This window comes from Hordeum vulgare, chromosome 4H (genome assembly GCF_904849725.1).
Source record: "Hordeum vulgare subsp. vulgare chromosome 4H, MorexV3_pseudomolecules_assembly, whole genome shotgun sequence".
NCBI lineage: Eukaryota > Viridiplantae > Streptophyta > Magnoliopsida > Poales > Poaceae > Hordeum > Hordeum vulgare.
Window position 1 is genome coordinate 34523444 of NC_058521.1, and position 27810 is coordinate 34551253.

General features: G+C 44.7%; 1 protein-coding gene across 1 annotated transcript in view; it reads right to left on the bottom strand.

Moving 5' to 3' along the window:
* Positions 1-25926, bottom strand: part of LOC123450227 (putative B3 domain-containing protein Os03g0621600) — a 40401-nt gene extending 14475 nt beyond the window's left edge. The window contains exons 1-3 of the mRNA XM_045127586.1: positions 25802-25926; positions 24576-24598; positions 24356-24430 (exon numbers count right to left, since the gene is read on the bottom strand). Of these exons, the coding sequence (XP_044983521.1) occupies positions 24356-24430; positions 24576-24598; positions 25802-25926 (223 nt within the window). The remainder of the gene's footprint in view (positions 1-24355; positions 24431-24575; positions 24599-25801) is intronic.
* Positions 25927-27810: the final 1884 nt, after the last annotated feature.

Below are 27810 nucleotides of genomic sequence, written 5' to 3' on the forward strand. Positions count from 1 at the left end.
CACTAAGGGCTGGTGTGCCACCCTCAAGGCCTATGGGCTTCCCCGGGGTGGGTTGCCCCCCCCCCCCCCCCCCGGTGAACTCTCGGAACCCATTCGCCATTCCCGGTACATTCCCGGTAACTCCGAAAACCTTCCGGTAATCAAATGAGGTCATCCTATATATCAATCTTCGTTTCCGGACCATTCCGGAAACCCTCGTGACGTCTGTGATCTCATCCGAGACTCCGAACAACATTCGGTAACCAACCATACAACTCAAATACGCATAAAACAATGTCGAACCTTAAGTGTGCAGACCCTGCGGGTTCGAGAACTATGTAGACATGACCCGAGAGACTCCTCGGTCAATATCCAATAGGGGACCTGGATGCCCATATTGGATCCTACATATTCTACGAAGATCTTATCGTTTGAACCTCAATGCCAAGGATTCATATAGCCCCGTATGTCATTCCCTTTGTCCTTCGGTATGTTACTTGCCCGAGATTTGATCGTCAGTATCCGCATACCTATTTCAATCTGGTTTACCGGCAAGTCTCTTTACTCGTTCCGTAATACAAGATCCCGCAACTTACACTAAGTCACATTGCTTGCAAGGCTTGTGTGTGATGTTGTATTACCGAGTGGGCCCCGAGATACCTCTCCGTCACACGGAGTGACAAATCCCAGTCTTGATCCATACTAACTCAACTAACACCTTCGGAGATACCTGTAGAGCATCTTTATAGTCACCCAGTTACGTTGCGACATTTGATACACACAAAGCATTCCTCCGGTGTCAGTGAGTTATATGATCTCATGGTCATAGGAATAAATACTTGACACGCAGAAAACAGTAGCAACAAAATGACACGATCAACATGCTGCGTCTATTAGTTTGGGTCTAGTCCATCACGTGATTCTCCCAATGACGTGATCTAGTTATCAAGCAACAACACCTTGTTCATAATCAAAAGACACTAACTATCTTTGATCAACTGGCTAGCCAACTAGAGGCTTGCTAGGGACGGTGTTTTGTCTATGTATCCACACATGTAAATGAGTCTTCATTCAATACAATTATAGCATGGATAATAAACGATTATCTTGATACAGGAATTATAATAATAACTATATTTATTATTGCCTCTAGGGCATAATTCCAACACTTTGAATGTACTCGTAAGCTCACAACAAACATTAGCATTAAGGCAAGACAACATCATAGCAATCAAGATTAGATAAAGATTTGTTATCACTAAGGGGTAGTTGAAAAATAACTATAACATGCTACTCTGACCGTACTCTGGTGATACCGACTCTTGCGATCTTACCCAAAATCTTCGGCTAATATCCTCAAAATTTGACATCGGCATGATGCCCAACTGTTATCATACTCAGACGAGTTCTTCCATCATTACTATCAGAGTTACGGTTGACCACCTACTGAGGTCTGCATGGGCTGTCCAATACCGTGGACACGACTATTCGAATAGATTTGACACTCTGCACAGGTTGCACACTTTACCCACATCATGCAGCACTGACCTCGTGATCTCATTCGGGTGGACCAGTGTTGCTCCAACGAAACTTGCCTGATCCGTGACTCTCCCATCGTACCTCTGGCATTCATCCTCCCCCGGAGTCCTACCCTTGGTGGCCCTTGTGTCCTCATGACACCTGCCACCGTCGTGGCCAAACTAAACTATCCCAAACGTGGACTCCCGGGTCAAACAATCAACTGGCTCACAGGGTTATCACCGCCTATCGGGCCAAGGTAGCGCGCGTGCATAACCCTCCCTCTTTGGAGGTACCGGTGAAGGAGCACGCAACCAGCCCAAGTCACGGCCGTCCTATACCGACAAATGTGGCTGCACGGATAAGCCCGGACAGGTGACTCTTGATCAACCAACTAAGTAGCTTACCCCCGAGTAATATTTCCGTCATAGTTGACACTCCGATATCATAGTAATCCATTGACCGATAAGCTCAACTACTACTATGGGTTCTTATCTACAAACTGTCGGATGAAACCCCGAATAATCATAGGCAGTAATCTCAACATCATGGCATCGACTAGTGTGTAAGACACTAGTCACTAACAATCACGTACTCACTATGATAGTCATCTATTCAAACAGTGCATACTCAAATTCCAGACTATAAACAAATATACTTGTGACTAAAATAGTTAGTTAAACTATGATATTGAAATGCAATTAAGCAAATGAGAGTTGTGGCTTGCTTGGGATAATGAGGGATCCACCGGAAAGAAGTGCGAGAAGTTCATGGAAGGAATTGCCGGAAACAATTCTCTCTCGGAGGAGCTGTTTACGGGCAAGGGCAACATGGTCATTTCCACTGTGTGATCACATAGTGAAAATTTTACCATCTTGACGGGTTGTATGAGACGAAGACGTGGGCTTTGGAATCACCGGAATCGGAGCTACGGATGCAAAGATATAAGAGTTTCACTCTCACGGCCCAATCTGCAAAACAAATATTCACATACGGGTCCCTGAGCAGATTAGGCAGAAAGCGCTTTTGAGAGAATACGCTTTCAGAGAAGTGAAAGCGTATTTTTTCCCGAAGAACACCAGAATACGCTTTCCTAAGAATAACACACATTTCACAAAAGTCGTCTCCGCTTACTCGGGTCAACGGTTAGCCCGGTCAGCTCCTCGGCCGCTGACACAAGGGACCACCGTGCCTCTCTCTCTCCTCCTAGCTTCTTCTTCTTCCTCCACGCGATAGGGGAGATGGCGAGGCCAAGCGCTCGGCCGGCGACGACCCGGTCGGCTCTGGCCACCTTAGGTCGAGACGAGGGCACTGGCGGAACCGACGGGAGGAGCCGCACCCGTGTGAAGCATCAACAACGCTGGAGAGGGGACGGGGCAATGCCGGCTCGCAGAGGCCAGGAGCAGCAGTGGCGACCGGATCTTGGGCACGCGGCCACAGGGCCTCCGATGATGAGCTGAGGGAATGAGGAGGGTCTCCGGACCACGGGGAAGCCAATGGCGGAGAGAGGGGGGAAGGGGGGCCTGAGCTCGGGGATGGCCGAGGGGATCCCGGCAGCAGAGCTCGGTCGTGGGCGAGGAGAAGAGCTCGGGGAGCTCGAGGAAGGGGGCTGGGAGGTTGCCGGTCGGAGGAGGGCTCGGGGCACGCCTTATATAGGCCCGGGGAGCTCTTCGCGGCGGTAGCCGAAGCTCTGAGACGGTACCGCCGCGACCACGTCGCTACAAGGCGTCGAGGCTGACCACGGGCTAGGGGACGAGGGGGAGAAGTCTCCAGAGGGCACACGCGTGCGGTGGGGAGCTCTTCGGCGCTCGCGGACAAGCCAGAGCTTGCTGGAGAGGTGCTCCTGTTGTCTCAAATGCACAGGGCGCAATTTTGGCCTGCTCTCCGTGTGCTCACCACGTGTGCTACGTGCCCTGGCGTGCCACTGCTCCTCACTCCATGTCAAACAAACCCCCCACTGCTCAAATGGATAAGAGGTGAAAGCTCTTAAAGAAAACTAGTGGGTGTGCATCCAACTTGCTTGCTCACGAAGACCTAAGGCAATTTTGAGGAAGCCTATCATTGGAATATACAAGCCAAGTTATATAATGAAAATTTCCCACTAGCTATATGGTGGTGACAAAACGAGAGACTCTCAATCATGAAGATCATGGTGCTTAATATGCACAAGTGTGGATAGGTGGTAGCATTGTCCCTTCTCTCTTTTTCTCTCATTTTTTGGATGGGCTCTTTGGCCTCTTTTTTTAATTTTGGTGTGCATCTTTGGCCTCTTTTATTTACTCACATGGGACAATGCTCCATCAATGATGATCATCACACTTACAACTCAAAACTTAGAGCAATAATGACTGTATATGGAATGCCTTCGGTAGTGTACCGTGACAATGATCTAGCATGGCATAGACATAAATGGAAACATCATGCTAGCTATCTTACGATCATGTAATGGCAATGTAGACGTGGTGGCACATGTCATGGTGGTAGTTGCATGGCAATATATCTCGGAATGACTTTGAAAAAGCCATAGTAGGTAGGTATGGTGGCTGTTTTGAGGGAGGCTAATGGTGGGTTTTGTGCACCGGCGAAAGTTGCACGACACTAAAGAAGATTGTGATGGTGGAAGGTGAAAGTGCATCTAAACCATGGACTCAACATTAGTCATGAAGAACTCATATACTTGTTGCAAAAGTTTTATTAGTAATCGAAACAAAGCATTCAACGCATACTCCTAGGGGAAGGGTTGGTAGGTATAAACCATCGCGCGATCCCGACTACCACACAAAGGATGACAATCAATAGACTAATCATGCTCAGACTTCATCACATAGCGGTTCACCATACGTGCATGCTATGGGAATCACTAACTTCAACACAAGTATTTCTAGATCCACAACACCTTACTAATATAACTTCAGTATTACCATAACCACAACTCAAAACTAGTTGAGATGAATCAAACTTCTATAACTATTCAATGCACATGAAGGTGGAAGTTTTCGTATCCCTTTGGATAACTACCCCTTTTGAGACTACTTTCATAGCATAGATCAACTACCAAGCCACGCACCGCCGCGCTCTAAAATATATAAGTGAAGCACACAGAGCAAAATCAACTAGCTCAAAAGATATAAATGAAGCACATGTGAGCTGAATTGTCTACCAAAGGATATAAGTGAAGCTCGACAAAATCACGGTGAGTGCATGTCTCTCTCTCTAGGTGTGCAGCAAGGATGATTGTTACACAACAAAAATAAAAGACTCCTACGATACAAGATGCTCCAAGCAAAACGCATAACATGTGGTGAATAAAAATATAGCCCCAAGTAACGTTACCGATGGATCAAAGACGAAAGAGGGGATGCCTTCCCGGGGCATCCCCAAGCTTAGGCTTTTACGACATCCTTTAATCTCTTGGGGTGCCTTGGGCATCCATAAGCTTGACCTCTTGCCACTCTTTATCTTTTCGTCCATAAGAACTTCACCCAAAACTTGAAAACTTCACAACACGAAACTTTAAACAGAAACTCGTGATAACATTAGTATAAGAAAGCAAACCACCACTTCCTTAGGTACTGTAGCAAACTTAAATTCTACTTATGTTGATGTTGGGTTACTGTATTTTCAATCTTTCATGGCTAATACCCCCCCCCCCCCGGATACTATCCATAGTTTCATCAAAATAAGCAACCAACACAACAAAAACAGAATTTGTTAACAACATACCAGTCTGTAGCAATCTGTATACTTAGTATACTTCTGGTACTTCAAAAATTCTGAAAAATTACGACAGTCTGAAGAATTTGCGTAGCAATCATCAGCAAAAAGAATCAACTCAAAATATCTTACAGAAAAAATGAAAATTCTTTTCGTGAGCAGAAAGTTTCTGTCTTTTCCAGCGTAACCAAACGATCATCCCCAAGACTAATCATAACGGTTTTGCTTGGCACAAACGCAAAAAGAAACACAAAAACACAATCATAACAGAATTATGAAAGTGTGGAAAACACAAAACAGAAAGAAAAAGGATAGATTCGTTGGGTTGCCTCCCAACAAGCGCTATTGTTTAACGCCTTTAGCTAGGTATTGAATGATGCTCTCACAAAAGACAAGAATTGAAGCACAACGAGAGCATCATGAAGCATGTGAAAATCACATCTAAGTCTAACATACTTCCTATGCATAGGCATTTTATAGGAAAACAAATTGACAAGACAACCAATAGTTACCAAATGCAAGGAAGAAGAAAGAGACAATAGCAATCTCAACATAACGAGAGGTAATTTGGTAACATGAAAGTTTCTACCACAATATTTTCCTCTCTCATAGCAATTACATGTGGGATCACATACAAATTCAACAATATAGCTATCCCAAAGGATATTCTTTTCATGATCCACATGCATGCAAAGTTGACGCTTTTCAAAAATAGTGGGATTATCATCAACTAAAGTCATGACTTCTCCAATCCCACTTTCAATATTATTGCAAATATCATATTCATCATGAGGTTTGAACAAATTTTCAAGATCATAAGAAAGATCATCACCCCAATCATGATTATTGCTACAAGTAGTGGACATAGCAAAACTAGCATCCCCAAGCTTAGGGTTTTGCATATTTTTAGCATGATTGTCACTAATAGGATTTATAGTGAAACCATTGCAATCATGCTTTTCATTCAAGGAGCCCTCGTGAATCACTTCATAAATTTCTTCATCACGATTTTTAGATTCACGCATCTCAAGCAAAACTCCATAAAGATAGTCAAGTGCACTCAACTCACTAGCAATTGGTTCCACATAAGTGGATCTCTTAAAGAGATTAGCAAGTGGGTGAGGATCCATATCACTAGATCTTCAGCAAGCGAATATGCAAGCATATTGAGGGCACATAGAACACAAGCAAAGGAAAGGCAAGCGAAAGAAAAGGGCGAACGAAAGAGGCAAACGAGAAAAGGCAAATGAAAACGGCAAGGGAGAAAGGCAAATGTGAACTGGGGGAGAGGAAAACGAGAGGCAACTCGCAAAAAAGTAAATGCAAGAGATGAGTTTGTGAGACCTACTTGGATAGATCTCTCCTTCCTCGGCAACGGCGCCAGAAATACTTTTGCTGATGCAACAAAAGACCTTCCAACGGTGCCAGAAACACGTGCTGACGGGAGACTATTCTTGTCTAGATACTCCTCGGCAACGGCACCAGGAATCCTTCTGCTACGGCTACGCCTTTAGGGACTTCCTTGGCAAATATGCAAAGGATTTCCCCCGTGGCCTTGGAGCCTTGCGTTGGTGTTCCCTCGAAGCGGAAAGGGTGATGTAGCACAGCGGTGGTAAGTATTTCCCTCAGTTTTGAGAACCAAGGTATCGATCCAGTGAAGGAATATCACAAGTACCTGCACAAACACAAAGAGCTTGCTCCCAACGCTATAAAGGGGTTGTCAATCCCTTATAGATTGTTTGCCAAGTGAGAACTGAAAGCAACAAAGTAACAAAGCAAAGTAAAAGCGAAAGTGGAAACAATAGATGTGAATAGACCCAGGGGCCGTAGTGTTCACTAGTGGCTTCTCTCATGAAAGCAAGTAGACGGTGGGTGAACGAATTACTGTCGAGCAATTGATAGAACCGCGCAAAGTCGTGACGTTATCTATGACAATGATTATATCTATAGGCATCACGTCCAAAACAAGTAGACCGGCACTTTCTTCATCTACTACTATTACTCCACACGTCGACCGCTATCCAGCATGCATCTAGTGTATTAAGTCCAAAAGAACAAAGTAACGCCTTAAGCAAGATGACATGATGTAGATGGACAATCTCATATCTACGACAAAGCCCATCTTGTTACCCTTGATGGCAACAACACGATGCGTGCCTTGTTGCCCTTTCTGTCACTGGGAAAGGTCACCACACGGTATGAACCCAAAACCAAGCACTTCTCCCATTGAAAGAATCATAGATCTAGTTGGCCAAACAAAACCCAAGACTCGGAGAGACTTACAAGGATATCAAATCATGCATATAAGAAATCAGCAAAGACTCAAATATATATCATAGATAATCTGATCACAAATCCACAATTCATCGGATCTCGACAAACACACCGCCAAAGAGGATTACATCGGATAGATCTCCATGAAGATCATGGAGAACTTGGTATTGAAGATCCAAGAGAGAGAAGAAGCCATCTAGCTACTAACTACGGACCCGTAGGTCCGAAGTGAACTACTCACGAGTCATTGGAGGGGCGATGATGTTGATGAAGAAGCCCTCCAACTCCAAAGTCCCCTCCGGCAGGGCACCGGGAAGGGTCTCAGATGAGATCTAGCGGAAACGGAAGCTTGCGGCGGCGGAAAAGTGTTTTCGTGGACGCCCTGATTTTTCTGGATTTTTAGGGAATTTATAGGCCAAAGACCTAGGGCAGGGGAGCGCCAGGGGGCCACAAGCTTGGTTGCCGCGGCCTCCCCCCCGGCGGCGGCAACAGGGCTTGTGGGCTCCCTATGGGCCCACTTACTTGGCCCTCAAGCCTCCCGATCTTCTTCCGTTCTGGAAAAAATCATTTTGGGGATTTTATTCCGTTAAGACTCCGTTCCAAAATCAGATCTGAAAAGAGTCAAAAACACGGAAAAAACAGGAACTGGCACTTGGCACTGAGTTAATAAGTTAGTCCCAAAAAAAGGTATAAAAGGTAAACAAAACATCCAAAGTTGACAAAATAAGAGCCTGAAACCATCAAAAATTATAGATACGTTTGAGACGTATCAGATAGCTAGCATGATGTTTTCATGGCTTATCCTTTTTTTATGTCATTGCTACGCTAGATCATTGCACATCTCGGTACAACGCCGGAGGCATTCATATAGAGTCATATTTTGTTCTAAATATCGAGTTGTAAGTAAATAAAAGTGTGATGATCATCATTATTAGAGCATTGTCCCATGTGAGGAAGTAATAAAAGAGGCCAATGAAGCCCAAATAAAAAAGAGGCCAAAGAATCCCACCAAAAAAAAAGGAAAAATAATAATAATAATAAATGATAGAAAAGAGAGAAGGGACAATGCTACTATACTTTACCACACTTGTGCTTCAAAATAGCACCATGATCTTCATGATAGAGAGTCTCCTATGTTGTCACTTTTCATATACTAGTGGGAAATTTTCATTATAGAACTTGGCTTGTATATTCCAATGATAGGCTTCCTCAAATTGCCCTAGGTCTTCGTGAGCAAGCGAGTTGGATGCACACCCACTAGTTTCTTTTTTGAACTTTCATACACTTATAGCTCTTGTGCATCTCTTGCATGGCAATCCCTACTCACTCACATTGATATCTATTGACGGGCATCTCCATAGCCCGTTGATACGCCTAGTTGATGTGAGACTATCTCCTCCTTTTTGTCTTCTCCACAACCACCATATTTTATTCCACCTATAGTTCTATGTACATGACTCACGCTCATGTATTGCGTGAAAGTTGAAAAAGTTTGAGAACACTAAAGTATGAAACAATTGCTTGGCTAAAACCGGGGTTGTGCATGATTTAAATACGTTGTATGGGGAAGATGGAGCATAGCCAGACTATATGATTTTGTAGGGATAACTTTCTTTGGCCAAGATATTTTGAGAAGACATGATTGCTTTGTTAGTATGCTTGAAATATTACTGTCTTTATGTCAAGTGATAGACTATTGCTTCGAATCACTAGTGTTTTAGTATTCATGCCATGATTAGATTATAAGATCAAGATTATGCTAGGTAGCATTCCACATCAAAAATTATCTTTTTTATCATTTACCTACTCGAGGACGAGCAGGAATTAAGCTTGGGGATGCTGATACGTCTCTGTCGTATCCATAATTTTTGATTGTTTCATGCCAATATTCTACAACTTTCATATACTTTTGGCAACTTTTTATACTAATTTTGGGACTAACATATTGATCAAGTGCCCAGTGCCAGTTCCTGTTTGTTGCATGTTTTTTTGTTTCGCAGAATATCCATACCAAACGAAGTCCAACCGCAATAAAAAACCTACGGGGATTTTTTTTGGAATATTTATGATTTTTGGGAAGAAGAATCAACGCGAAACGATGCCCGAGGGGGTCATGAGCCCAGGAGGCGCGCCCTACCCCCCCAGGCACGCCTGGCAGGCTCGTGACCAACTCCTAAGGCGGTTGGGCCCTTCTTTCGCCGCAAGAAAGATAATATCCGGAAGAAAATCGTGTTAAAAGGACACCTCAATCGGAGATATGGATCTCCGGAATTTAAGAAACAGTGAAAGGCCAGAATCTGAGAGCGCAGAAACAGAAGGACAGAGAGAGATATCCAATCTCGGAAGGGCTCTCGCCTCTCCGCCGCCATGGAGACCATGGACCAGAGGGGAAACCCTTCTCCCATCTAGGGAGGAGGTCAATGAAGAAGAAGAAGAAGGGGGGATCTCTCCCCCTCTCTCCCGGCGGCGCCGGAACGCTGCCCGGGACATCATCGTGTGACGGCGATCTACACCAACACCTCTGTCATCTTCACCAACACCTCCATCACCTCCCCCCATCTATATTCAGCGGTCCACTCTCCTGCAACCTGTTGTACCCTCTACTTGAACATGGTGCTTTATGCTTCATATTATTATCCAATGATGTGTTGCCATCCTATGATGTCTGAGTAGATTTTCGTTGTCCTATCGGTGATTGATGAATTGCTATGATTTGTTTAATTTGCTTGTGGTTATGTTGTTGTACTTTGGTGCCCATCATATGAGCGTGCGCGTGGATCACACCATAGGGTTAGTAGTATGTTGATAGGACTATGTATTGGAGGGCAAGGATGGCAGAAGCTTCAACTTAGCATAGAAATTGATGCATATGGGATGGAAGGGGGGCCAATATATCTTATTGCTATGGTTGAGTTTTACGTTAATGACGTTAGTAGTTGCGGATGCTTGCTAATAGTTCCAATCATAAGTGCATAGAATTCCAAGTAAGGGATGACATGCTAGCAGTGGCCTCTCCCACATAAAACTTGCTATCGGTCTAGTAACATAGTCAATTGCTTAGGGACAATTCCGCAACTCCTACCACCACTTTTCCACACTCGTTAAATTAACGTAATTGTTTCTTTATCTTAACAGCCCCTAGTTTTATTTATGTGCTCTTTATTATCTTGCAAACCTATCCTATCACCCCTACAAAGTACTTCTAGTTTCATACTTGTTATAGGTAAAGTGAACGTAAAGTGTGCGTAGAGTTGTATCGGTGGTCGATAGAACTTGAGGGAATATTTGTCCTACCTTTAGCTCCTCGTTGGGTTCGACACTCTTACTTATAGAGAAAGGCTACAATTGATCCCCTATACTTGTGGGTTATCAAGTGGCCCCTCCCGGTTGAACTCCAGAACCCATTCATCATTCTCGGTACTTTATCAGTAATGCCCGAAAACCTTCCGAAAGTCATTCTCTGTGCAAATCCGGTATTGTCATCTCTGTGCAAATCCGGTATTGTCGTCAATCCACCAAAAGGGGGGAGATTGTTGGGGCGTAGTTTATGCCTAAGTGATTTTGGTGATTGATGACAGTACCGTACAGGACTAACTGTGTGTGTTAAGGTTTCAGATAACACACGTCAACGGCACAAGACGACTCGTCTCCTCTCTCATGGATCGGAAGCACGGCGCTCTCTACGATTCTCTTTATTTGAGTCATAGGAAAGCCGTACTATTAAGAGGGGATCCGTAATGGAAAGGTTTGGGTGGAATCTATCTTTACACACGCACACGTCACATTCTCCCTTTCCTTTATCTTTGGAGCGGCCCTCGCCTCTTTGTTTTTAGCATCTCTGCAAAATGGTCCCCAGCGGTAGTACCGCTGGACTGCTAGCGGTAGTACCGCTGCAGGTGCTTTGTTCCACCTACCTAGCGGTAGTTCGTGGACGGACCCTTTTGCGAAGACTTTCTCGGCGGTAGTAGTGTTTGTGCACTACCAAGGGGCCATCGGTAGTACCGCTGATGTCAGCGGTAGTACCGCTGGAGGCCCAGCGGTAGTACCGCTGCATCCAGCGGTAGTACCGCCAGGCAGCGGTAGTACCGCTCCTGTTCAGCGGTAGTACCGCTGGAGTACCAGCGGTAGTACCGCTGGAGCTCGGGCAGAGAGTGGGAAAACGGTCTGATTTTCCCCCCACTATATAAAGGGTTCTTCTAGCTGAGGAACCCTATCTCTTACCTCTCTAAGCTCCATTGTTGCTCCACAAGCTCAAAAGTGCCCGATCTCTCTCCCTAGCCAATCAAACTTGTTGATTCTTTAGGGATTGGTTGAGAAGGCCTAGATCCACACTTCCACCAAGAGAAAAGTTGATTCCCCCACCAATCCCTTGCGGATCTTGTTACTCTTGGGTGTTTGATCATCCTAGACGGTTGAGGTCACCTTGAAGCCATATTCCATTGTGGTGAAGCTTCGTGGTTTAGTTGGGAGCCTCCAAGCTTTGTGTGGAGTTGCCCCAACCTTGTTTGTAAAGGTTCGGTCGCCGTCTTCAAGGGCACCTATAGTGGAATCACGGTACCTTGCATCGTGCGAGGGCGTGAGGAGAATACGGTGGCCTTAGTGGCTTTTTGGGGAGCATTGTGCCTCCACACCGCTCCAACGGAGACGTACTTCCTGTCAAAGGGAAGGAACTTCGGTAACACATCCTCGTCTCCATCGGTTCCACTTGTGGTTATCTCTATCCTTTACTTTGTATTTTCTTATGCTTGTGACTATATCTTAGTAGTCTTAATAGCTCTCGTTGTTAGCTTCTACAGGGTTCACCTCATTGTCATATTATTTTTGAACCCGTATAGTGTTTACCTTAACTTGCTAAGATTAATTAAAAAGTGGTCGTTGTCTATTCACCCCCCCCCCTCTAGCCAACCATATCGATCCTTTCAATTGGTATCAGAGCCACGTCTCTTTATTAAGGGTTTAACCACCCAAAGAGTATGGAAGGCGGAGAGGAAGTTACCCATGGGCAACCCGAGGACATGGACTTGACTTCGGTCACAAGGGACGACTTGAATACGGCTATGGCAGCCCTCAAGAAGTCCTTGACGAGCGAAGTCAAAACCATGCTTAAAGAATTAATTGAGGGTCTTAAAAGTTCACCCGAACCGGCTTTAGTGGTTAAACCCACCATTTCCGATTCGGAGGCCAACTCCTCTAAGGAAGCGGCTAAAGGTATGCGACCGGCTTCACCTCACGAAAAGGATGGGACTGGAACATATGCCTCAGTTCCACCCCCATGGCCTATGGAGGACCCGTTCTCGCACCTCGTATTAATCCTGTTGGTCCTCCTCCTAAACTTGTGAAAGGTGACTTTGCTAACTGGGTCTTTTCTATTAAGTCTCATCTGAATCACAGCTCAACAAACTTGTGGAGAATTATCGAGCAAGGATATTATCCCCATGACCCAAGCAACCTCACTCCAAGAGAAGATGCAGACAATCAATATAATCACTCTGCGTTGTTTATTCTCCAGTCTGCTGTGCCACCTGAATATCTTCCCCACTTACGTCCCTTCACATTGGCCAAGGATTGTTGGGAGCATATTATGGTGTTATACAAGGGAAGCTCAAGTATTCAACGATCCAACTATGAAGTGATACTTGACAAGGCCGATGAGTTTGTGATGAAGGAAGACGAGGACCCTCGTGATCTCTATTGGAGGGTGACTGCTATTGTTGTGGCACTAAAGGATCATGGTAGTAAGGATGTGGACGATACATGGGTCAAGCGCAAGTTTCTCAAAGCCATCATGCCTTTCAATAAAGCCATGTCATCTGTCATCCGTCAGCGGCCAGACTTCCACTCCTTGTCTTCCAGTGAAGTGTTGGATGAGTTCATTGCAATGTCAATCATGAACGAAACCGCCGACAATGCACTTGCTCGTGTTCGATCAAAAACCACTTCACCTAACCTTGCGTTGAAAGCAAGAGAAATGCTTGAAGAAGAAGAAGAAGATGAGGAAGAAGAGAGCTGCCCTGAAGACACAAAGTATGCTTATCATGAGCACATGGCTCTTGCATCAAGGCAATTCTGGGGAAATAAAAGGAACTCAAGACCCACCTTCACCAAGAACAACTCGAGTGGATTCAAACCCAAACAACGAGTAAGGACATGTTATAACTGTGGCAACGTGAGTCACTTCGTGGCAGAATGTCCCTATGATAAAAGGGAAGACAACGGAGGCAAGCTCATTCGCAAAGACAAAACCAAATCATTTCCAATCAAGAACAACTTTGTGAAGAAACCTCACCCAAAAGGGATGGTGGCCCTGGAGGAGTATCCTTCTGATGATGATGGTGATGATGATGATACAGTGGCAACGGCAATTGTTGCTATTGCCACTACCTCTTCCCAGAAGGTGTCTCTCTTCAACGCCCCCAACGAGAACCACATCACCAAGTGCCTCATGGAAAAAGGTACCAATCAGGTAACTCCCATCATTAAGACCAACATTGCTTCTGCTCCTTCATTGTTAAATTGTGTAGAAGATAGTGATGTTGGAGAACTTAATGAGCATGATCTTGATAAGTTTCTATGCACTATTAAGGGAGAACCCAAGAAGCACTTTGTGGCTCTCTTGGAACAACTGGGTGAGGCCACTGACCTCATTGAGTCTCATGAGGAGACCATCTCCGAGCTTCAGGGACATAGTCGTGACTATGCCGATGAAATTGCCGAATTATCTAGTGCTCTAGAAGAAGAGCGCACTCTTCGTTTGGCTCTTGAGGAGTCATATAACGATGACTGTGCTAAAATGCAAAAGAAACTAGATCATGATGTTGTTCTTACTCGCATGCTTAAATCTGAAAAGTATGCTCTTGAGGTAGGCCGTGACAGACTCAAAGAAGAGTTTGACATACTTGACAAGGCCCACAAAGCCTTGAAAGGTGTTCATTTCTCTCTGAAAGAGTCTCATGATCAACTCCAAGCAAAGCTTACCAAGGAGATCTCTACTTGTCCTCCCTTTGTGTTAATTGATAATACTTGTGCAACTAACCCCTGTTGTGAGCATGTTCATCTTGTGGAGGAAAATGCCAAGTTAAAAGAGAAACTTGAGAAGGGCCTTGTGGCATGCAGACAAGGTGAGAAGAGTCTGAACGATCTCTTGAGCACTCAAAAGGGTGTTGTAGGAAAGGAAGGACTTGGACTTACCTCCAAGTCAAAAGGTAAAAGGAAGAACAAGAACAAACGATCTCTCACCCTCATGGACATCTTTGTCAAAGAGGGTGAGGGGACTCAGAAGGTGAACAGGAACAAGGTGGACTATGGGAACCCCAAGAAGGGCAAAACCGCTCCTACTAACACAGCCGGCAAACTCAATTCTTCATATGTTTTATGTTGTGCTAGTGATGGGCATGTTTATGCCAGATTTGTTGGTTCCTACGATGAAGATATTGAATGGGCTATCTGGGTTCCTAAGACCCTTGTCTCTAACATGAAAGGACCCATTAAAAAATGGGTACCTAAAACCAAGCCTTGATCTTTTGCAGGAGTTTGCTTCCAGTGGGGTGTCATGGTTGCTCGATAGTGGAGCAACAAATCATATGACCGGAAGCAAGGACTTAGTGGTGGATGTGCATCCTTCTCCATCTATGCCCACCCATGTCCAATTCACCGATGCATCCTCGTCAAAGGTATTGGGATTTGGTAAGGTGGTCGTCTCTCAAGATTTATCTATTGAGAAGGTCATGCTTGTTGAGTCACTTGCCTACAATTTACTTTCGGTTCGTCAACTTGCAATCAAGGGTTTTTCCACATTCTTTAATATTGACACTATGGTCCTCCTAAGGAGCAAGACTCTTAAAGTAGCCTATGTTGGACATGTCGAAAATGGTCTCTATGTGGTGAACTTCTCAAAGCGACCCACTAAGACTGCGACATGTTTAATGGCTAAAGTTGACGTGGGCTGGCTTTGGCATCGCCGTTTAGCTCATGTCAATATGAGATCTTTGCAAAGTCTTCTGACAGGGGACCATGTTCGTGGACTAACAAATGTGAGCTTTGCTAAAGATCGTGTTTGCAGTGCTTGCATTGAAGGAAAGATTCATGAAACTGCTCATCGTCCAACGACTCTTATCTACACTAAGAGGCCATTGGAACTTCTCCATATGGATCTATTTGGTTCTCCAACATTTGATAGTCTTGGAGGCAGAAAATATTGCTTAGTGATTGTTGACGACTACTCAAGATATACCTGGGTGTATTTCTTTAAAAGGAAGAGTGAAACTCAACAAACGGTCATCAACTTTGCTAATGAAGCGCAACGTCAACATGAAGCAAAGATCTTGATGATTAGGAGTGACAATGGCACCGAGTTCAAGAACTACACCCTAGATGAGTTTCTAGGTGATGAGGGAATAAAGCACCAATATTCTGCACCATATACCCCTCAGCAAAACGGCATGGCAGAAAGGAAGAACCGGACCTTGATAGATGCTGCAAGAACAATGATGGCAGAATTCAAATCTCCATACAATTTCTGGGCAGAGGCCATCAACACAGCATGTCATGCGTCCAATCGGCTCTACATCCGCAAAGGCTTGAACAAGACTCCGTATGAGATTCTAACTCGAAACAAACCCAATCTCAAGTACTTCCGGGTATTCGGTTGTAAGTGATTCATACTCAAAAAGGGAGCTCAGTTAGCTAAATTTGATTCTAGAGCACATGAGGGTATCTTTGTTGGTTATGCTACAAACTCTCATGCTTACCGTGTCCTCAACAAGTCCACCGGACTAATTGAGGAGACGTGTAACGTAGAGTTTGACGAAAATAATGGCTCCCAAGTGGAGCAAAGTGGTCTTTGTGATATAGGTGATGAAATTCCTCCCGAAGCCATAAGAAGAATGGGGATTGGTCAAATACTCCCCATTGAGGAACCCCTTGTGGCCGAAGGAGAAGGACAATGCTCTACTCAAGTGGAGCCATCACCCTCACAAGCCCCACACGCTTCCGATGAACAAAGAGAAGACTCTCAACAAGTTGATCAGGCTCACGGTCAAGATCAATTGCCTAACAATGGTGATGTGCCCCATGATATTCAAGCACTACCCCAAGACCCCGAACCAGCACAAGATCAAGATCAAGAGCAACCACTAATACAAGATCAAACTAGTGAACCTGCTCAAGTCGAAGGACAAGATGATCAGGAGACTGTCTCACAATTCCCGTCTGGAGCTCCAACAACCGGCTCAAGACGCAAGGGCAAACAAACGAAACAAGTAGATGCTCCCACGTTATCTAATGAAGAACTCTTGGAGCGTCGAGCAGCCAAGAATGCGGACAAGCTGAGAGCCAAGTCACATCTTATGAAGAATGTTCTTGGCAGTTTAAAAAGGGGAGTATCTGGCCGTCAACAGCTTTGGAATTATTGTGAGCATCACGCGTTTGTCTCGTATTGTGAACCTCAACAGGTACAGGAAGCGCTCGATGATGAGGATTGGCTTATGGCCATGCACGAAGAACTTAACAACTTCGAGCGCAACCAAGTCTGGGATTTAGTGCCTCGGCCAACGAAGGAACATAATGTCATCGGGACCAAATGGATATTCAAGAACAAGCAAGATGCCAATGGAATTGTGATTCGAAACAAGGCAAGATTGGTGGCTCAAGGCTACTCCCAAGTCGAGGGTATCGACTACGGTGAAACCTTTGCCCCTGTTGCTCGTCTAGAATATATTCGCATGTTACTTGCATTTGCTTCTCATCATAACTTCAAATTACAGCAAATGGATGTGAAAAGTGCATTTCTTAATGGTCCTTTGAATGAGTTGGTCTATGTAAAAAAACCCCCGGGATTCGAACATCCCAAGCTCCCCAATCATGTGTACAAACTCAATAAGGCACTCTATGGCCTTAAACAAGCCCCATGCGCGTGGTATGAGTATCTTACTGAGTTGTTACAAGATCGTGGGTTTGAAATTGGGAAGATTGATCTCACTCTTTTTACTAAGAGGGTTAAAGGGGATTTGTTCATATGCCAACTATATGTTGATGATATTATCTTTGGCTCTCCTAACATTTCATTCAATGAAGAATTTGCTGTACTAATGACTGAGAAGTTTGAGATGTCCATGATGGGAGAGTTGAAGTTCTTCCTCGGGTTCGAGATTCAACAAGGTCTAGAAGGGACATTCATCAAACAAGCCAAGTACACTCAAGACATGCTCAAACGGTTCGAGCTCAAAGATGTCAAACCGGTCAAGTTCCCCATGCCAACCAGATGCAAGCTTGACAGTGATCCCAATGGTAAAGCAGTGGATCAAAAGGTATACCGCTCCATGATTGGATCCCTCCTTTACCTCTGTGCATCTAGACCAGACATTATGTTGAGTGTAGGGATATGTGTACAGTTTCAATCCGCACCAAAAGAAAGTCACTACATGGCTGTCAAACGAATCTTTCGATATTTGGCTCATACCCCAAACTTTGGCCTCTGGTATCCCAAAGGAGCAAACTTCAATCTAGTTGGCTATTCTGACTCAGATTGGGCTGGAGATTTTGTGGAGAGGAAGTCAACGTCTGGAGGATGCCAATTCCTTGGTCGCTCTTTGGTAAGTTGGTCTTCAAAGAAGCAGAACTGCGTCTCCTTATCATCCACCGAAGCTGAGTATGTGGCAGCTGCAAGTTGTTGTGCACAATTGCTATGGATGAGGCAAACTTTAAAGGATTATGGTGTCACTTGTGACAAAGTGCCTCTTCTATGTGACAATCAAAGCGCCATCAAGATTTCCCTCAACCCAGTGCAACATAGCAAAACCAAACATATTGATATTCGTCATCACTTCATTCGTGAACATATCAAGCTAGGTGATATTGAGGTTCACTTCATCCACACTGAAGAGCAACTTGCAGATATTTTCACTAAGCCTCTAGATGAAGCAAGGTTCCGGGAGTTAAGGCATGAGCTAAATATCATTGATTCAAGTAATGTGGATTGAAACTAGGCATATTGCACCTCTCTTTGCATTCCATCTTGGTCTAGATGTAGGCATGGACATAGGGGGAGTGTTGTTCTCTCAATGAACTTTCCCTCCCCCCATTATGCGTAAATCAATCTAGTCTTTCACTTTAGCCATTGTCAAATGGCACTTGTGCTTCAAAGACGAGCATTGGTCATGAACCCAAGGATAATTCTTCGCGGTGTCATACCACTGTCTCAAACATAGGTGGCCTCGGCCACCGCCCCTCCATCCTTTCTTGCGTATAGAAGAAAGGATATACAATGACAAGTCAGTACATTTTCTTGGATGCCATCTCTTTTTACTCACTTGTCATGTGCCCAAGTTCATCCTTTTTCCTTAGCCGTGTTGTAACATTTACAGCGGTACTACCGCCAGGGGTAGCGGTACTACCGCCAGGACCCCAGCGGTACTACCGCCAGGGGTAGCAGTACTACCGCCAGGACCCCAGCGGTACTACCGCCAGGATTCAAAATCTAACACGACCGGCTAGAAAATTTCTAGGGTTTCAAGGGGGAGCGGTACTACCGCCAGGACCCCAGCGGTACTACCGCCAGGTCAGCGGTACTACCGCTGCACCCCAGCGGTATTACCGCTGGCCCGTACCCCTTGGGCTATATAAAGGGAGGGGGAGCCCGATTTTCTCATCTGTTTCTTCTTCCTCGCGGCTCCTCCCTCCCCTAGCCCGAAATCTCCCTGGTTGGATCTCACTTCGTGGAGCTCCTTCTCCCCGTTGGTTTGGAAGGGTTGCTTCACCTCTTCTTCCTCCTCCAAGAGCCATGAATCCCGGTAAATCTCCTCCCTTCTTCTATTTGGTTGATGTTCGTGTTCTAGGGTTAGGAGCATTGGGGATTGGATCCATATCTTTGATCTTATGGCTAGTTCTTGGATGGCATGAAGGAGATATTTGAGGGGAGTATAGGTTCTATGGTTTGTTGTTGAGTTGGTTGTCATGCCCTAGGATTTACTCGTTTTAGATCTAGCACTTGAACTTTTGGATTAGATCTAAAACGTGCTCTCTCTTGTCTAGGCATGCACTTATTTCATGTTACTAAGTGTTCCTCATGACAGTAGGGCTGAGGTGTAAGTCTTAGTGTTCATATTCAGCCCATGCCCTCGAAAAACGATTTTTACATGTCAGATCTGAAAGTCAAACCCCCAGCGGTACTACCGCCAGGGGTAGCGGTACTACCGTCAGGGCTAGCGGTACTACCGCTAGGCCCCAGCGGTACTACCGCCAGGGGCGGCGGTACTACCGCCATGAGCACTCACTATGCATTTTTCTGTGTTTTTTGCTTAGCAATGCGTGTTTACTTGTTTTGCGTTTTCAAGATTCATTGCCTTGACTCTTCTTGTCGCCTCTTTTTTTCGCCATGTGTTCTGTGTCACAGGTGACTCTTCTCGCCGTTCGAACCCCCCACGGGACACGCAGTCTAAATAATACCGCAACCAAGAGGCGCCTGAGGGGTCTGCCACCTCAGGTCTGCCACCAAAGAAGAAGTCCTTCAAGAAGATCGCTCACAAGGATAAGAAGGTCAATATCCGAGCAATGTCCCCCAATGACTTTCTGCAATTTCACACCAAGAACCCCTATCTCAAAGAGAGGGAAGTGATCAAGGATGTAGACAATGTCTGGGTAAAGGACCAGTGCAGGATCTACCGTGATGTGGTAGCTCATTTCAAGAAGAACTATGTCTCTGTTCAGTGGATTGACCTGGCACATCTTCAGCGGAACATGGACTACTTTGGTGATGCCCTCTCTCTGGTTGACAAATTGGGCATCAAGGACATCATCACCTTCAAGACGGATTTTGATCCCACTGCAGTTGCTCAGTTTTATGTCACAGTCCATTTCTCTCCTGATGCAGAGCGTTCCATGGTGTGGATGACTGGGTCCAAGAAGCTGACCGGTACCTGGCAGGAGTTCATGCAATTCCTTCGCATTGACTTCCAGGGTGCTGACACTCCTTTTGGGCTGCGTCCTCATGCTGCAGCCACCGCCGATAGGGCTCCCGCAAAGGACAGACTGCAAAAATTGTATCTGAGGAAGGGGGTGCTTCCCAAGCACCTGGACATCATGCATCGGATCTTTCGCAACACCCTCTTCCCTCGGAGTGGTAACTTTGATGAGGTCCATGGCTCCTTGGCTGAGATGTTGTTACTTTGTGAGGAGGCTATGTCTCAGGAGTCTGCTCAGCTGGATATTTCTGATGTGATGTTCACAGAGCTCTGGAACTGCATCATCATGCGTAAGGTTCCTATCTATGGGCCTTACCTGTTCGCATACATTAGCCATAAGTGGCAAGAGGCTTTTCCGGAGGAGCTGCTCTATGCTCAGTCTGATTACATTGTGCATGACCCGATCAAGCTTCGCGTCAAGGACAAGTGGGCCAACCCATCTACATCCTCTCAGCACATGGATACTGATACAGAGACTGCTGCTGACAGAGGAACCGCCTCTCAGTCCCGCTCGTCTGCCATGCCATCTTGGGCTATCAAACTGCAGGACAAGATGAAGACACTTTTCTGTATGCAGGCCAAGGGTCAGTACCAGACACACGTGGCTCAGAAGCAGAGCCGCCAGAGGCATAAGCGTGTTCTCAGGACCTTGGATGTGGACATCTCCAGCGGCTCAAAGGATGACATCACTCCTGAGGCTACTTGGATGCAGGCTCAGGGGTACCAGTGGTCTGGCGATGAGGCGGAAGAGGAGGAGCAGACCGACCAGGAGGGGACAGACGAGTCTGGTGATCCTGAAGACGAGGAGTAGTTACCTGTGGCATTAGGTGTGCCCTTTTTGGTGTCTTGTGCCAAAGGGGGAGAGAGTCTAGGATTTGCTTTCATATTCAAACTTTGCATTGCTTTGCTTTATTTCGTATGGTTTGCTTCGAACTTGGTTTGCTTCTAGTTTGCTATCTTTTGTGAGACATGATCTTATGTGAGATTTATTTCCATCATATGATGTGAGTCATATGCCCCGTACTCTCATATATCTTTATCTTTTAGTTCTCATATTATTCTCTGTGCAAATCCGGTATTGTCATCAATCCACCAAAAAGGGGGAGATTGTTGGGGCATAGTTTATGCCTAAGTGATTTTGGTGATTGATGACAGTACCGTACAGGACTAACTGTGTGTGTTAAGGTTTCAGATAACACACGTCAACGGCACAAGACGACTCGTCTCCTCTCTCATGGATCGGAAGCACGGCGCTCTCTACGATTCTCTTTATTTGAGTCATAGGAAAGCCGTACTATTAAGAGGGGATCCGTAATGGAAAGGTTTGGGTGGAATCTATCTTTACACACGCACACGTCACATTCTCCCTTTCCTTTATCTTTGGAGCGGCCCTCGCCTCTTTGTTTTTAGCATCTCTGCAAAATGGTCCCCAGCGGTAGTACCGCTGGACTGCTAGCGGTAGTACCGCTGCAGGTGCTTTGTTCCACCTACCTAGCGGTAGTTCGTGGACGGACCCTTTTGCGAAGACTTTCTCGGCGGTTGTAGTGTTTGTGCACTACCAAGGGGCCATCGGTAGTACCGCTGATGTCAGCGGTAGTACCGCTGGAGGCCCAGCGGTAGTACCGCTGCATCCAGCGGTAGTACCGCCAGGCAGCGGTAGTACCGCTCCTGTTCAGCGGTAGTACCGCTGGAGTACCAGCGGTAGTACCACTGGAGCTCGGGCAGAGAGTGGGAAAACGGTCTGATTTTCCCCCCACTATATAAAGGGTTCTTCTAGCTGAGGAACCCTATCTCTTACCTCTCTAAGCTCCATTGTTGCTCCATAAGCTCAAAAGTGCCCGATCTCTCTCCCTAGCCAATCAAACTTGTTGATTCTTTAGGGATTGGTTGAGAAGGCCTAGATCCACACTTCCACCAAGAGAAAAGTTGATTCTCCCACCAATCCCTTGCGGATCTTGTTACTCTTGGGTGTTTGAGCATCCTAGACGGTTGAGATCACCTCGAAGCCATATTCCATTGTGGTGAAGCTTCGTGGTTTAGTTGGGATCCTCCAAGCTTTGTGTGGAGTTGCCCCAACCTTGTTTGTAAAGGTTCGGTCCCCGCCTTCAAGGGCACCTATAGTGGAATCACGGTACCTTGCATCGTGCGAGGGCGTGAGGAGAATACGGTGGCCTTAGTGTCTTTTTGGGGAGCATTGTGCCTCCACACCGCTCCAACGGAGACGTACTTCCTGTCAAAGGGAAGGAACTTCGGTAACACATCCTCGTCTCCATCGGTTCCACTTGTGGTTATCTCTATCCTTTACTTTGTATTTGCTTATGCTTGTGACTATATCTTAGTAGTCTTAATAACTCTCGTTGTTAGCTTCTACAGGGTTCACCTCATTGTCATATTATTTGTGAACCCGTATAGTGTTTACCTTAACTTGCTAAGATTAATTAAAAAGTGGTCGTTGTCTATTCACCCCCCCCCCCCTCTAGCCAACCATATCGATCCTTTCACTAATGATGTGATCTCGTTATCAACTCACAACACTTGTCTATGGCTAGGAAACTTCAACCATCTTTGGTCAACGAGCTAGTCAACTAGAGGCTCACTAGGGACATTGTTTTGTCTATACACCCACACATGCATTTGTGTTTCCATTCAATACAATTATAGCATGGATAATAAACAGTTATCTTGAAACAGGAAATAAAATAGTAACTATTTTATTAGTGCCTCTAGGACATATGTCCAACATCTCCCCCTTAGGCTTCCTCCTCCATGGACTCTTCCTAGATGGGATAGGTTCTCCCCTCTCGTCCTTGACCTCCATGGCTCCCGGAGAGGCGAGAGCCGCTCCGAGATTGGATCTATGTCTTTGTTTCTCTCCTGTTTTCGCTACTCTTTTCTCTTGAGATTGGTTTTTTGTCAATACAGAGAGTTGCGGCAACAAGGCGGAGAGTCTCTCCTAATTTTTGAGGGTTTTGGGGTTTATAGGATTTTTCAGCATTGGAATCACGCCAAATGGAGCCACATGGGCCCCACCACACATCAGGTCACGCCTTGTTGTCTTATGGCCCACGGGTGGCCCCCTCCGGTGGCTCTTCGCTCCGGTATTTCTTATTTTATCCAAAAAAAATCATAAAAAAGTTTTGGGCGATTCTGATTACTTTTATTTTCTGCACAAAAATAACACCACTGTAATTCTACTCAAAACAACGCTAGTACGGGGTAGTTCTGAATATATAGTGCATCAAAACCATACAAAAGTATTGTAAACATAGGCATATATGATATAAGTACTTCATAAATTATCGATACGTTGGAGACGTATCAACATCCCCAAGCTTAATTCCTGCTTCCTTTCAAGTAGGTAAATGATAGAAGAAATATTTTATGAAGTGTGAATACTAGCATATTATATAAATTTCATCAATATTGTCTCCAATCACTTTTTCTAGCATCATAAAACAGCAATGTATTTCTGCAAATATTGGGTCACACACCCCTATGTATTATCATATACTAAATGATTAAAAAGTAAAATCCTGGAATATATATTTAGGTACGTAATTATGTACAGGATTTGATGGACATTTATTTACGCAATCACATTTAACTCGATTTGTCTTTTTTGCCAAGAGCTGGTCAGATGTTCAAATTGTACAAAATTTGGAGCGAACCTCGCGCATCAAATCATCTATCACCAAAACAATTTGGATTTTTTTTTTAAATTTGTTTAGTGTTTGTTTTGATTTTTTTTACTCAGCAGGGGTGCAGATGAGCCTGGGCTAAGAAATGGATTTTCGGGATGAACACCAACTATTTTTAAATAAACAATGCAAATCACTTAACAAATATGGTTGTCAAACTCACATTGAGGTAAAAAAATGGAAGCATATCGATATCCACCTAAATGTCGATATTACCTTCAATATCATCTTCACGACCAATATCGAAGGTTATTTCCATATCCTCCTGAAATTCATATGTCTTGCCTAGAGCTTCCCAAGTTGAGAAACCAAAATGTGAGTGATAATTGCATTGTATAGTGTAACCAAAAATGTGAAACCATGTTTAGTCTTTAGGTGAGCTCTCTCCGTCTCCATATTCTCCATTTTTTGAAAACCGAGCTTATTCAAGACATACGGTCTTCCATGGCAGGGGATGCACTAGTCCAATTGTAAAAAACATAAATTATACATTGAAGCAAAGAAACACAAAGCAAAGAAGCAAAAATATTGTCATCGTTGGGTGCCGTAAAAATATGAAAAGTCTCATCAAGCTTGATGGTGAAGAACCTGCCGTTTCGCACGTGAGGTGACGGTCGCATAGACCCTGATTTTCTCCGCAATAATCACACTCACGGATCTCCTCGTTGCTAGACGATATTTCCTATGTTCATGATTCAAAGAATAAAAATCGACGACAACTATTGATATATATGAAAAATCCGCATGGGTTAAGCTTCGACATGTCGTCGCTTCCTTGAAAAACTCTCATATCTCATGGCGTATATGGTGCACACTCTCTCAGACTGGTATGGTGGTGTATGTTGGTGGACACTCCCTCACACTATTATTTCTACCGTCGGTGATGACCGCTCCTTCCTTCATCCTTGCGTGCATTACCAAAATCTCTAGCACACGGGAACGAAAGAGGAAGTGGCCACCACGATAACAGTCGGGATTCTTCCTCGGATATTTTGACCATCAGTGTCGATCACTTCCTCCTCTTCTTCTCTCCCTCACACTAATATTTTGACCGTCGGTGATGGTCACACCTCTCCCTTTCTTCTTGCGCATTTTACCGAGGTATAAATTGCAAGAAGAAAGGAAGAGGAAGCGACCCCCACGACAACAGTCGGTATTCCTCCATCAAGAACATACAGAAAGTCACACAAAGAGCTTCGACAGAATGATAGTCAACCCTATAAGCATTACTAATCCTAGTGAAAAATGATAATAAAAATGTGAAAATGATAATGAAAATCTCTAAATGGCCTATGTTTTGTCAAATCACGGGCACTCGATATTTTCTACTTTCTAGCAGAAGTCATGCCAAAATTTTGGCATAACTTTTTCTAAAATCAAGACATATCGAGCGCCTAAAATTTGTCGAAATGGAGATGAATCAATATTTTGTTAAAATATATGCCACTCGGAGGTGTTCCCTGCAATAACATACACAAATATCCAAATAGGCCTAATTTTTTTACTAAAAACTTTTAGACATAATTTTTTTACTAAAAATTTCTATACCTATTATTTTTACTGCAAATTTATATTAGTAAAGTCCTAGGAAATTCAATACCTAAAAAATTCTCATCTACAAGCAAAACTACTCAGGGCTACCTGTGTCGGACAGGAGGCTACCTGCGGCAGCGGTGGACCGTCGGGATGGGGGAGCGCATGGGGAGTGCCGGGATGTGGGGGAGGGCCGAGATGTGGGGGAGGGCGGCCGCGGGGGGGAGGGCCGGTATGTGGGGAAGGGCGGCCATGGGGGAAGGGCAGCCACGCGTGGGAGGGAGATCGCGCGTGCGGGGGCGGGCCGACGAGTGTGGGGCATAGGGTGTGCGAGCGAGAGAGTGAGGAGAGAGTGAGAGGGGCACGGGAAAGAAGAAAAATATATGGTATGGCATAGTAGTAGCGCGTGTTGGGAATATGCTCTACTGCTAAGTTGGGCAAGGGAGTGATGGACCTGGGCTATCACAGTAGTAAAGCTGGTCAAGAGCAAGCGCTACTGCTAATACGATTAGCAGTAGCGCTTGTCATCACCCAGCGTTGCTACTAATTAACAGTAGCATTGGCCATATTAAAACCGCTACAAGTAATATTCGGTGTTGTTTGGTTTCATTGGTTTTTCTATTCTGAAGTATTCATGGTTGCTATTTTGATTTATTTTGTTTATAGTTTTGGATATCATTTCTAGGTTTATTAAGATATTATTTTGGTTTTTTTGGGGGTAATTGTTAGTGAACTATTCGTTGATGTCGTGATGTAAAAATGAACAGTAATCGATGAAAACTTTTTTCCCCAATAAATTATTGTTCATGCGAATATACTGTTTCAGCCTACTATTTTGTGCCCCAGCAACACCACCATCATAAAGGATCGGGAGACAATTGAGATGGTTTTGTGTCGGTACGCCGATGAAGAGAAATAATGTATAAAAAAATCCTAAATTTTAACCCTTCTTTATATAAGGACGTGATGGTGGATGAGGAAGAAAGAAATGTTGTGTAAGAAATCTTTTTGACGTGCGTATTTGTTGGAGCATATATTGGAGCATGTATCTCCATATGTGGTTTTGGTACTTGATGACAATTCCTATGGACTAATGGTTGCCTTAAGTTACATTTATAGGATTTGTCCATAGGCACTTCTTGAAGTCCATCTGTTGGGTTCAAGGAGTTTATATGATGACCAAGATGGTATTCAAGGTATTATCCAAAGAATGGTCATAGAGACGCATGGTTGATCAAGATCTCAGACAAAGAGTAAATCAAGATGATCAACACACAAAGCCTACAAGATATACCGAGAGGGATCAAGTGATCCCATGGTATGGATTTGTCCATAGGCACTTCTTGAAGTCCATCTGTTGGGTTCAAGGAGTTTATATGATGACCAAGATGGTATCCAAGGTATTATCCAAAGAATGGTCATAGAGAGACATGGTTGATCAAGATCTCAGACAAAGAGTAAATCAAGATGATCAACACACAAAGCGTACAAGATGTACCGAGAGGGATCAAGTGATCCCATGGTATGGTAAGCATTGTCCATTACGTGTTTGTGTACTAACCCATGGTCTTCGTGAGAGTTCTATGTGGGGGTTAGGTGTGTTTACATGGGCTTGCGTCAAAAGGAAGATCTCATACAACCCATGGAGTATGACGTCAAGTTGTGATCATCATCAATGGTTGATCAAGATCTCAGACAAAGAGTAAACCAAGATGATCAACACACAAAGCGTACAAGATGTACCGAGAGGGATCAAGTGATCCCATGGTATGGTGTGTTTCCATGAGCTTGCGTCAAAGGGAAGATCTCATACAACCCATGGAGTATGACGTCAAGGTGTGATCGTCATCAAGATTGCGACGTGCAAGTTCAAGTGGATCAGCACGAAGATAGCATGCTTGAAGCTTGCCGTCCATTATGGTGGCAATGGACTTGTGAAGATATGCTGAAGAGTGGCTCACCCATAGTGAGTATGGGGAGCAATCAACTAGTATTCATCAAGCCAACACAATCAAGAAAGGTGGTCCATCTTGAGGAAGCTAAGATCATCATCATCTAGCTCAAGAGGATGAGGTGCAAGGTATAGGTTTGCCCTTGATAGGTTTTCTGGTTAGGATAGATTGTTGTTCTATCAAGGG